Consider the following 13,094-nt stretch of genomic DNA (forward strand, 5'->3'; position numbering starts at 1 on the left):
CCTAAGGCCTGGAGCTCCCCGCAAGAGTCCTCAGCTGACCTTATGTCCCATCTCCCACTTCTGGCTGCATCACCAATGCACTGGGTGACACAGAAAAGTCCTTACCCACTCTGGGCCCCAGTTTCCCCTCTGTAAAATGGGTCAACAATCTCAGCACCATTCCCTTGGCATCATAAGGAGCCAACATGCGTGGAAAGTCTTTGGAAACCACAGTATGTTTAGTGGGGTGTACACTGTGGCCCAGTTAATAACTATCACAAAAAGATACATATTTTGGAAAATTTACACGCATATAACACTATCTGGAAGTCTGGATACCAAACTGTTAATAGTGGTTTTCCCTGACAGGCGGGTTCCCAACCATTCTGATTTTCTTCTTTAGGTTTATCTGGCTTTTCTAAATGTCCTACAATGAATATAGGCCCCTTTTGGAATAGGAACAAATCCATTTTTAAAGCTTAAAAGTCTTAACAATTTGGATTTCTCAATCTCCTTCCTTAAGTTGCATCTCTCCCCAGTTCTCAGGCCAAAGTTTTCCAGGTCAGAAGCCCTTGGTTGTGGTCCCATCAACATCGCCAGCTCTGGGTTCCCCAAGGTAGGCAGGGAAAAAACAAAATCCTCATTTCACAGATGAGGAGATAGGCTCAGAGAAGGCCACCCCTTTGCCCAAGGCCACACAGCAAGCAGTGACAGAGCTGGGCCTTGGTCCATCCCCGAGACCAAAGCCTGGGTTCTCCATTTCTCTGTTTCCTCCTCACTGACTGTGTTCATTTAGGAATAAGTGGGAAGAACTATTTAAAAGTGGAAGCAAGCATTTTGTAAAACTCTAAGGTTTTAACTATATAACAGTTTAAAATATTATGAAATAAAACAATAAATATAAAATTACATAACTATAAAGCTATGAATTATAATTATAATTTAAACACAAATATAATTATTTTAAGTAATAATTAAATAAAATTTAATTTTAAGAGTAACAATTTTCGAAGTAGTCCCTAGCGCACACTCCAGTTACCTCCACAGGCCTGAGTGGAGGCCCCAGGATCCAGTGGGAGCCCCTCCCCCGCCACCTAGCCGTCCCCCACCCACCACAGATGCACATGGAAGGGCCTCACCTCGCTCCACCTGCCATCGTTTTCTGTAAAGAGGACACAGAAGGGGTCAGACTTGGAGGTAACGTCCCGGTCCAGCAGGTTCTGGCCACTCACTGACAGCTCCACCTTGCACACGCAATACTGGGAGCCCATGGGGGCCACCCCCGATGCTGGGGCACCCCCACTTGGTATGTAGGCCATGGGGGTTGGCGGTGGCGGTGGTGGCAGCAGTTCCTGGCAGTCTGAGGGGACAAGAGTGGGGGTCAGAGAGGGGACAGACATCTGTCACACCATTCTACTGTGGGAAGGTATCACCCCCTGACCTTCAATATGTGGGTAGATGTGGAAGGAAAGGTGTGTGTGGGGGGGGCGGGGGATAACATGGGCAAAAGACTGGAGAAAGGAGAATGCAGGCAAAAGAAGACTCTGGTGGATGTGTTTGTCTTTCGTCACTCTCTACTTTGGTCAAGCTTTACCTGTGAGATACACACAGGTCCAAGTTGCCCCTGTCAGATCAGCAACAAATCACAGTAGACAGGGGCATCCCAGACACTCATTTTGCCACAAAAACCTACGCTTCTTCTCCTGAGCAATTAAAATGTTGGCATCTTGTGGCTGCAGGGGAGCTTGCAATTGCTCAGGTTTCCCTCATTGCTTTGGCCCTAGGAAGCTTGCTTCTGGTACCTTATCCAAACCTTCACCTTGTTCATCGTCATCTTCATCCTGTATCCCTGGCCTAAGCACTGTGACTGGGGCAAAGGACACACAGAGTTTATTTCCGAATGAAAAAAGCATGAGTGTATAAGTCAGTGAACAAATGAACCCTCCATCACTCAGAGCCTGGCTGAGTTGGTCCTCAGCCTCAGCACACAGTTTACCTTTTCACTTGTACATGACTTCCCCAAATTCCATTCGCTAGGCTTTATGTACCTCTTCCACTGTCAAGGCTAATCACTGGCAGTTCTGTTTTCCTCCAAGTGCAAGGTATGTGTCCATTTGGAGCAAGTGTGGAGAAACCCACCTCCAGCAGCGGAGGGGAGCTCTGGGTCCCACGGACAAGCCCTCTGGCTTTCTTTGCCTTAGTGTCCTCAGCTGAGACATCATGACCGTCTTACGAGACTCCTGTGGTCAGATCTTATTTCCACTGGTGCATGTGCAGTAAACACAGGCCCCGTCACAGTGGGGACAGGCTGGCCCCACACACTTACTGACAGAGGGCAGGCTGACTAATTGATATCTCGTCCCCTCACTGTTGAGTGGTCATTGGCCCTGCACTGCCCCAGAGGAGGAAGGTGAGAGGTGGGCATTCTCTCTGGGAACCTGAATTAAACTTGCTGAGCTTACGAGCCCTGATGTCACCTGCACAAGGTCTCTACTCCTTATTCGGTCTCGTGGGGCAGATACTAACGTAATTTTCCAGAGACGTATAGAGGCTCATTCATTCACTCTAGAGTGTTTATGGAGCATCTTCTAGCTCCCGAGAACTGTGCCAGGGCTGGGATCCTGCAGTAAGATGATTGTCCAGCCTCAGCCTTCACGCTCGTCTGCTGAGAGAGCGGGGACAATAGCCAGGTCCCAGAGGCTGGAGGCTCTATAGGGAGATGGGGCTTTATTCTGAGAGTTATGGAAGTCTTGGAGGGTTTTAAGCACACAGGTGACATCATCTGATTTCTGTTTTCAAAAGCTCACTCTGGCCCCTGTGGGGAGAAGAGGTTGTCAGGTTAAACAGAGGCAGCAGGGAGGCTGGCGAGGAGGTGGCTGTCATCCACATGGGAAGGACCAAGCCACAGAGGCAGTGCTGGGCCTGCTCCCCACCTTCTGACCCAGGCCACCAGCCACTCCCTGCGTGCCAGTGCCAGCCTCTCTCGGGGCAGGGGCAGCCGCAGGCCCCAGTCTGCAGGAGGCCTGAGTGTGGGGCTGGCGCCAGAGGCCCTTCTCCCCTCCAGACACAGAGCTTCTGGGCATGTCTGGCAAGGAGGGGATCTGGACAGTGACAAAGCCTGTGCTTGGCCCCCTCCCTCTACCGTCTGTCCCTAGAACCTCATTATAATCACACGAGCCCAGAGCGTCAGGACAGCACTGCAATTTGCCTGCAGGATTTATTCTTGTCATGTAAAAATTAGTTTCCATGGAGGGGCTTGAGCACTGCATTCACTCTCGCTGAGTACAGCTGGGTGGCCATGCCAAGTGGGGGAGGGGTGCAATGACCCTCGAAATCCTTGACCCAGCTGGGAGGCTGGGGGACAGGGATGTCCACGTGGCTGAGAGGACAGCTGTGTATGCTTACAACCACTCCGAGCTGGGGAGGGGGCACATTAACCCTCTTTTTACAGATGAGGAAACTGAGGCCTAGAGAGTGGAAGTCACCTGCTCAACATGTCACGGCCATGGAACAGCAGAGGTGGGTGTGAGCTGGTTCTCCAGACCCCCAACCAATGGGCGACCTTCTGGCCAGTCAGGGTGACGGCTCTGCACGGTGGGGAACTAGGACCTAGGTGGGAACAGCTCAGGAGTCGGCCAGGTCCAAGGGAGCCTGAGGCTCAGAGGGCCCCAGGGCGCCCAAGATCACCAGTTCCTCCAGAGTCACCCTGCATCTCCTGTCACCACCAATGGAGTGGATTCCAGCTCAGCCACCTTCTCGCCACCTCACAGGCCTCCTTCCTAACATGCTAGATGTCGCCTGGACCACCAGGCCCTTGCTGCCAAGTCATTCAGCTCTGCTTCCATCCTGAGGGGGGTCAGGTCCACACACTTAGCTTCATGCACTTCTTTGCGCACGTACACACGTCTGGTCACATATACACATGTACACATGTCCCCAGACTAACATACACAAAGGCACACGTGCATACGAACACTCTGGGGCCACTTCTCCCTGCCCCTGGCCCTCCCCCTCATTACTGGCCTGTGTTACTGCACTGTCCTCCTACCCCTCAGCGGCTTGGGCCTGGCTGAGGGTGTGGCCAGGAGGCCCAAGTCCCAGGGCAGGGTCGGGCTGGGCTAGGCTCCTGAGAACCCGCTGCAACTCCTGGATCAGCTTGCAGGCCCCGGACAGAGTGATCGATGGGTGGACGGGGAAGGCGTATTCCTTCCCCAGCCTGGGGCAGGTCCTTCATCCCCAACTCACCCTCCAGCTGGAAGCCTCTGGATCCCCGAAATGGGGAGCACATGATGTCCGGAAATGGGGCAGCCTGGGTCAGAGTGAGCCCCTCTGTACCAGCCCAGCAGCGGACAGCTGGGCCAGACCCTGAGGCCTGATGCAATGGAAAAAGAAACCACAGCTCAGACTGGGCCAGGCCCCCTCCCCTCCTACTCCAGCAAGAGGGCAGGCGGGCAAGGTGTCATTAAGGGAGGGTTGGGCCTGCCATGCGCAGGGAGAGATGAAAAAATGCTCCTTCGTGCAGAACCCGCCCCACAGGTAATTTGAGGTTTCAGGATGGAGAGGGGGCATGGCGAGCCAGGGCCTTCTCTCAGATGGTGCCGACTCCTGGCCCAGATGGGCACAGGCCTTCTGGGGTAATCAGACCCCCAGGGAAGGAGCTGGAAGGCAGGGATACAAAATTAGTAGTCCCTTTTACAGATGGGTTAACTGAGGCAAAGAGAAGGCGGGACTTCAGGATTCCCATTCATTCATTCAACAAACATTACTGAGTGCCCTAAAATGAACAGCGAGACACAGAGGCTTTAGCCTCCACAGGGCCCACTGGCCCCAGCTTATAAGACATCTCTCTATTTAGGCAGAAGGACAGGTCTAGAACATTCTGGTTTTAACCAGAAACATAGGAACCCATCCTCTTCGACCTCTCTTTTTTCGTCACCCGCCATATCCCACTGCTGCTGCTGCTTCCAACTCTAAGCTGCATCGTCCTCACCTCCCACTTCCAGTCTTGCGCTGGCCAGGCTCCCCTTACCTTGTGGCTAGCTATGCTCGGGCCCATGACAGAGCTCACTGAAGCAACACCAGCCCAACTCTCTCTTCTCCATCCTGGAGCCAGAGGGAATCTTTCAACATGCAAATCAGATGGTACCACAGCTCTCCATGAAAAATCTTCCAGCGGCTTCCCTTTCCAGGTCACACAAAACCCCAAATCCTCCCCAGGCCAACAGAGCCCCACCTGACCTGATCGCACCTCATGCCACCTTTCCCTCGCTCCCTCCATTCCAGTTACACTGGCCTCCGTCTCTTCCCCTAACATGTTAACCTCTGCCCTGCCTCGGGGCCTTTGCACTTGTTATTCCCTCTGCCAGAAATGCTTTTCTTCGCGACAGGTTTAGTTGTCAGCTTACTGTCATCTCCTCAGAGGCCTTCGATGGTCACTCCAGTTAACGTAATCTCATTCTCAGCCCCATGCTGTGTCCTTCACATACCATTGCGATGTTCATTCATTTTTACTTAGTGTATTGTCTGTCTGCCCCCCTAGAATGCAAGTTCCATGAGGCAGGGATCACCACTGTGTTCCTAGCACATAGTGAGTGCTGAATACAAGGGAGGGTGGGAACCCACCAGGCAAGCTCTTTAGTCTGCAGCCCCAGAGAAATCACAAAGCTGTTTCTCCAACCCTGGACCCTCATGACTCCTCCAAAAGGCCAGCACGAAGGGCTCATGTCCCACTTCACAGGGTGGAAACTGAGGCCCCAGAAGGGGCAATGGTTTTTCTAAGCCAGGGAAGGATGGTGCTGGGGCCAAGAACCAGAGCTACCCGATTCCAACTTTCCTGCCCACCATTGGCCCCCACGGCTCAGGACCCAGGAACCAGGCTGTGCATCCCACCCAGTCAGAGGGCCTACTGTGGGGAAGAGGTGCTGAGGCGGCTGGGAGGGCCCCCTCCTCAAAGGTGGGCAGTGATGGGGAGCCATGGACAGGCAGGCACAGGAAGACAGACAGTGAGGGGCCGGGGAGATGGCTGGGGGGGGGCCCTGGAGACTCAGACAGAGAAGAGAGAGGCGGGAAGGTGAAGGGCAGGGTCAAGGTGGCCCCCACTCCACAGATTCTCAACTGGTGGAGACTACTGGGACAAGTGGGACGACCTATCAGAACTGGGGGCATCATGTGCCATCTGAAAAAGCATGTTCGACTTAGTATTTGGAAAAATGAAAACAACATTCTGTTTTTAGCAGCAACTGCAGGAAGTACTGCTTTCCCAAGTCTCTGTCGGTGCCTTGCGGTTAAGAGCGCAGACTCTGGACTCAGGCTGCAGGGGTCTGAATCCCCTGCTCTGCTTACCTGCTGTGTGACCTCAGACAAAGGTCCCCTCTGTACCATGGGAACCGTAAGAGTGCTTTGGGGTGTGGGGGGGTGGGGGGCAGCATTGTGAGGATTACGTGAGGCAAAGCGCCTAGAAAGACGCTATGTAGCCTGTGCTATTATCAGCGATTCTTGATGGATGGGGCAAGGAGAGCAGATCAAAACGTTGGGAGACGTGTGAAGTTCATGGTTTAAGTAAAGGGGGCAAGGAGTTAAAACTGGTGGAGAAATATGGCTCTAGACTCCCCTTCTCTGCAGGCAGACAGCACAGGGATCCCAAAGGAGACCAAGGTGATAGAGGGTGGGCCAGGGAGGGAATCACGGGCTCAGGTGGCTCACCCACATGCCATCTAAGGTGCTACACTCTGGGGCGGGGTCTCCGGGACCCTCAGGGCCTCTGGGTCCTCTCCCGCCTGCTCAGTGGGGTCTAACCACTGACTGCAGAGGCTCAGCCCTAGGCTCTCACCGCTCCAAGTGTGGTTTCCAGATGGGTGGCCCCAGCCTCTCCTGGGATCTTGTTAGAAATGCAGCATCCTGAGCCCCCACCAGGCCTACTCAGAGTCGCTAGAGTGGCACTTACCAGCCTGTGTTTGAATAAGCCCCCTGGTGGTTCCGCGGTGGGCTCAAGTCCACACAAATCCACAGAGCTCTGAGTTTGTAACTCTGGCCTAGATGGTAACACTCTGTTAACCGGAACCCTCAGCTAACAAGAAGCCAGGTCCCTACTGGTGCTGATGGCTGCGTTTACTCAAACTGCAGCGTTGCAACATGTCTTGAACGTACCCAGATCTACGTTGGCTCCTTCACCCCATTTCCCAGATGAGAAGATCCAGGAAGGCAAATGGCAACTGTATTAATTAGGATTCTCCAGAAGAAACAGAACCAATTGGATATCTGTCTGTCTGTCTGTCTGTCTGTCTGTCTATCTATCTATCTATCTATCTATCTATCTATCTATCTATCTTCTACAGAGAGATTTTTTTTTAAGGAATTGGCTCCTGGGATTGTGGTGTCTGGAAAGCTTGAAATCTATAGGGCAAGAGGGAAGGCTAGAAATTCGGGTGACAGTTGATATTGCAGTTTGATTCTGAAATCCGCATGGCAGGTCAAGCAGCCAGAACTAGGCAAGGTTTCTGTATTGCAATCTTGGGGGTCAAATTCCTTCTTGGAGAAATTTTAGTCTTTGCTTTTTTTAAAAAATTTTCAAATTTTTATTGGGGAATATTAGGGAACAACACGCCCCTCCAGGGCCCATCAGCTCCAAGTCGTTGTCCTTCAATCTAGTTGTAGAGGGTGCAGCTCAGCTCCAAGTCCAGTCACGCTTTTCAATCTTAGTTGCAGGGGGCGCAGCCCACCATCCCATGCGGGAATTGAACCAGCAACCTTGTTGCCAAGAGCTCAGGCTCTAACCAACTGTGCCATCCAGCTGACCCTCCAGGAGCTCAGCAGCAGCTGGTTGTCTTCAATCTAGTTGTGGAGGGCGCAGCTCACTGGCCCATGTGGGAATCAAAACAGCAGCCCTGCTGCTAAGAGCTCGCGCTCTAACCAACTGAGGCATCCAGCCGCCCCTCGTCTTTGCTTTTAAGGCCTTCAACTGACTGGATGAGGCCCATCCACATAATGGAGGATAATCTGCTTTAATAAAAGCCTGCTGTTTAAATGTTAATCTTATCCAAACACTACACGCTATATCAGACTGGTGTTTAACCAAACGACTGGTCACCATCACCCAGCCAAGCTGACACATGAAACTAAGCATCACAGCAAACTCCAGCTCCTAGAAGACGTGCCATGGGGCACGTTTCTGTTTCTCTACCTGGGTGCTACTAACATATGCTTTTGGTTTGTGAACAATCATTGAGTTGTACACGTGGGAAGTCCGCTCTATGTTGTATGTTATACTTCAATAAAATGTTAAAAACAACTCTGGGACTCCTCTACAAAGCCCCTCCCGAGCTCCTGGCCCTTGAGGGGGACGCATTTACATTGTCACTATACTATCACTGCTGGCTTAGGAAATGTCACCTTTAGTTGAGCCTAAAGATGGGACCAAATCTTATTTTCACATCTGTTGTTCCCAGCACAGAGAGGCATAGAACCGGAGCTCGACAAACGTTTGTGGAAAGTGAGGAGGGGTGAGAAGGTGAAGGGAAAGGATCTGAGGTATCTTGGAACTGTAGAAGCTCAGGACGACCGATTCACAGAAGTCTAGGATTTGGGGATTCTGGAATTTTGGAATCATGGGTTCTTGGAATCTCTGGAGCTAAAAGGCTTTAATGGTTATCTGGTCCCACCTTTCAGCCACACATGAACCCCAGCCATGCCCTCATCGCCTCATCACCCCACAGCCCTGGTTCTCTGTGGGGCACAGAGGGGTCTAGCCCAAGCTGCTCATACTCCCTGGGGCCCTCCTTGCACACCCACTGCTGCACTGGCTCTTGCCAGGCGCCACACAGCCCCCAGAGAACAGGCTGGTGTTCTTGTCAAGGTGGGAGGCGGCATCTCAACACACATCACTTATCTACCTTAGCTAAGGCACTGGCTGCTGTGCTCGGAAGACACTGCACTCCCGACAGGCAGCCAGACCATTATGGGGATAAATATAGATGCAGACAGCACTGAGAGGAGGCTGCAGCAGGGGTTGGTCCTGATGCCCTGAGCTTCTACCAGACCACTACGGAGGGGGGCTCTTCTCTATAGCCCCCACCTAGTCACTAAGTTCTGCTCCTGAGGGAGGTGGCTCCCTCAGGTCCCCCCAGGTACCTGGTTCAGCTCAGCCCTGTTCAGAAGGGTTTGGACTGGGGTGTCCCCAGGCTATCTGCCCAACAGGCTGAGAGGTGGCCTCCACCCTACCCCCAAGGGAGACCAGGCACTGGATTCAGTACTGCTTCTGCCACTGCCTCCTCCCTTCTAGCCTCAGCTCTTTCATCCGCAAAGGGGCTGGTAATGCCTTGCCCCGCTGCCTCCCAGGAAGCACGATGGGGATGGGCCGGGATGTGCTCTGAGAGGCAGAAAGTACTTTGGGGACCTTGGGATAGGTCTGGCCAGGCTCATCAGGTGGACCACGTTAATGGAGGATGGAGGCTTGGTGACAGTGACCACTGGCCAAAGGCGTTCCAACCTGGCTTCATTCAGCCTCGGGGACTGAAGCACAGCCCTAGGGCCATACCCTGTGGTGCCCACGCCCACCCAGGGGACTACCATGGGGAGGACGAGGAGACGGGCTCCCAGCTCTCTGTGTGAACTCCTGCAGGTCCCTTTCCCTTTCTCTGCCCATTTCCCTACCTGTCAAGGGCTTGGGTTCCTTCCAGCCTCGGGGAGTCTACAAACGTCCCTCAGTCTTTCCTGGGCTGCTCTGGGCTCCCTGCCCCAAGCTCCCACCCAGAATTTCTGGGCTGATAGGGCCTGAAAGCCATCTGGACTCACCTTGTACCTGAATCCCCTTGTGGGTTCTGACAGTGGCCGGGCAGCCTCTGCTCACATCCCCCTGCACTTGGGGCTCTCCCGGCCTTTTGCTTCCGGCAGTTTGGTGGCTTTGATGCTGCCCACTCCATACCCTGCCACACTGAAAAGGCACCCACCTGCCACTCTCATCCAGACAGTGGGGAGGGGCCTCTTTAAGCCTCAGCACCCCAGGCAAGAAGCCCACACCCAGGAACTCAGGCCCTCTTTGGCAAGTCCTTCTGACCAAGGACAGCACCATCTGCTCTTCAGCTCCTGGTCTCAGCACCCAGAGTGCTTCCTATGTACCCCGCCCACCCTGAGGTTCAGGTCATTCCATCTGGGCCTCCCTGCAACCCAGGACATGGGTCCTACACTATCCCCCCATTTTACAGGTCAGAGAACTGAGGCACAGAGATGTTATGTAACCTGCTTGTTAGAGGTGGAATTGTGTCTACCTCCAAGATATGTTGAAGTCCTAACTCCCAGTACCTCAGAATGTGATCCTGTTTGGAAACAGAGTGAGTGCAGATGTAATTAATTAAGATGAGGTCGTCCTGGAGTCGGTGGGCCCTTCATCCCACATGACTGAGGTCCTTATGAGAGGACGTATGAAGACACAGAAGAGAAAGACAGCCACGAGAAGGCAGGGATTGGAGTGTCGCTGCCACAAGGTGAGGGATGCCTACAGCTGCCAAAAGCTCAAAGGGGCAAGGAAGCACGTTTCCCTAGAGTCTTTAGAGGGCACATGGCTCTGCCAACACCGTGAATTTGGGCTTCCAGCCTCCAGGACTGTGAGAGACTACATTTCTATTGTTTTAAACCATCCGGCTTGTGGTATTTTGTTACAGTAGCCCAGGGAAATGAATACATTGCCCAACAGTGTATTCACTCAGCTTGTCCATGGCAAGCCGGAGTTTGACACCAGGCAGCTTGGCTTCCCACATCTACTGTGCTCTTACCCAGCACATGGCTCCCCTCCCAGGGGGCCACAGGGGTGTGACTTAGAAACATTGTTGGGGCCCTACAGGAGGGGGGAGTTGGACAGCATCATCTGCTGGAAGCTGAGCACACTTTCTCCTGTGTCATGGGAATGGGACAGTGGGCAGACCAGATGCCCCCAGTTCCTGATGAGACACAAGAGCCCCCAAAGGAGACAGAGCTGAGTCCTGGGGAGAATCGGGTCCTGGAATAGGCTAATCATGTTCCCACCCGAGGGCCTTAGCATGTGCTGTTTCCTCCCTCCGTCACTCATTCAAAAATATCTGCTAAGCACACGCTGGGCACTAGGCAGGCTGAGACACAGCCACGAAGGAGCTACCAATGCCGTAAATGAACGTCTTAGCTTGAATGTCTCTGCCTCCTCCTCGGGAATCCTCCCTGACCCCCACCGCACTGCCCCCCATCACAATCACTTCGACCCGCTTCATTCTCTTTATGGCATTTTCCACTCTCTGAAGTTTTCCTGCCTCTTTTCTCATTTGCTCTCTCTGTCCCCCCACTCCACTTGGAGCTCCACAGTTGTACCCCCAGCGTCAGCACAGCCTGGCCCAGAGAAGCTGCTCAATTAACATTTGTTGAGTGACAGAGTGATGGCTGCAAGATGACGGAAGCCTTCCTGGAAGACGGGGTCCCAAAGCCACAGGTGGAAGAGGAATCACAGCATCTGTGCACAGCCCTCTTCAGTGTACATGCCCTTTCAGAGCTGCCTTAAGAACCCCCTGAAGAAAGCAGTGGGGAGAGCTCCTGGTCTAAAGATCTCCATTTTCTAGATGCAGAAACTGAGGTCGGAGGAGTTAAGAGACTTGGTCACACTGGGAATGGGTGATTCTCCCCAGGACACCTCTATTCCCTGGGTAGGCACATGATGACAACAGGCAATGCCGCACCCAGGGCGGCAGCCACCACCTCCGCCTCCCCCAGCCTCCAGTCCTTCAGTGCCAGGTGATTCCACCTTCTCCCAGCCACACACTTTTCCTGGTCCCCCGGGTCAGCACTTAGCCCTCCTCCATCAGCGAGTCCACTGCCCTCTAATGGCCCTCCAGCACTCAGCATGGGGAGACAGGGATCCCTCCAAAGACCCCAAAAGGCAAGATCATGACTCCATCACCCAACCTCACAGACCCATTTGACAGGAGACAACAATGAGGAGCGAGTCAGTCATCGACCTGACATTTACTAGCGCCTGTCTAAGTGCAGGGCAAGAGTCGTGAACATGAGGGACACTGTCCTCACCGGCTCATGGAGATGACACTCTTTGGGGAGGACAGATAATCAGCTGACATGTCAAGGAATAAATGGCTGTAGAGCTATAATGTCTCGAGAAAAATTAAGAGGATTTGCTAGTGAGTGAGGAATTAGTGGCTCGTGTCATCTCAGACCCTGGAGGAAGAAGTATGGACAGGCCTAGTGCAAACATGCTCCAGGAACGAACAGCACAGTGCACTTGATGGAGTAGAGGCTGGGTGGCCCAGTGAGGGGAGGGGACATTGGGCTGGGAGCCAGAAAGCGCCTCGGACCCCCTGCTTAGTCCTCAGGAATGGTGGGGCCTCAGGAAGCCTCCCCTCAGGATCCCGTATTGCCTTTTGGACAGTGCAGGTGGGATAAAATTGTTGTCTTCTGCTGCAGCTCCCAGTGACCAAGATCTTGACCAAGCTGCCAAGATCCCAGTGACCGAGACTCCCAGCTCTCAAGGAGCCCACGATGTCCTGCAGGGGGCTGGGCAGGAGGGGAGGGAATCCCACCCCCTTTCTGAGGCCGTATTCTACAAAGCAGAGGGGCTGGACTCCTGAAGTGATTGCCCCTGACTCAGCAGCCCCTGTAAGGATGAACGGAAGGGAGCCGGAGGGAGACCCCTATCAGGCAGACTGGGGGGGGGGGCTTCTCAGTAGGGGGCCTTACCTGGCAACAACTCTCCCTGCTCAGACAAAGGTGGGGGAATTCTTAAAAGAATACTGGTGTTTTCTGTCACTCCTTAGAGCCCTGGGAGGCCAGCCGTAGGAGGGGAAATGGGAACACCCACTGAGCTACCATTCCCCGTGGTGTTCTCCTCTCTGCTCAGGACCCTGCCCCTGGAAAAGCCCGGAAGTCGAACATTTGGATTCTGAGGTTCATCTCTCCAAGGAGGAGGCCTGAGAGGGAAAAGCAGGCTGGCCTGAGAAAAATGCCAGCAGAATCCTGAATGCAGTTACCCACATCAGGGGTAATAATCTTCCCATGAACAATGACACTGATTTGTCGTGGGTACTGAGCACTTATCATGGACCAGTCACAGTGCTGGCACAGGAACCCTTTGTCATCTAATTTAATTC

At 53.3% G+C, this 13,094-nt stretch overlaps 1 protein-coding gene across 1 annotated transcript in view; it reads right to left on the reverse strand.

Annotated features, from left to right (window-relative positions):
* Window positions 1-13,094, reverse strand: part of CPNE2 (copine 2) — a 44,974-nt gene that overhangs the window by 29,784 nt on the left and 2,096 nt on the right. The window contains exon 2 of the mRNA XM_019754189.2: window positions 1,119-1,339. Coding sequence (XP_019609748.2) covers window positions 1,119-1,298 — 180 coding nt within the window. The 5' untranslated portion in view covers window positions 1,299-1,339. The remainder of the gene's footprint in view (window positions 1-1,118; window positions 1,340-13,094) is intronic.

The sequence above is a fragment of the Rhinolophus sinicus genome, linkage group LG11 (assembly GCF_036562045.2).
Source record: "Rhinolophus sinicus isolate RSC01 linkage group LG11, ASM3656204v1, whole genome shotgun sequence".
Taxonomy (NCBI): Eukaryota; Metazoa; Chordata; class Mammalia; order Chiroptera; family Rhinolophidae; genus Rhinolophus; species Rhinolophus sinicus.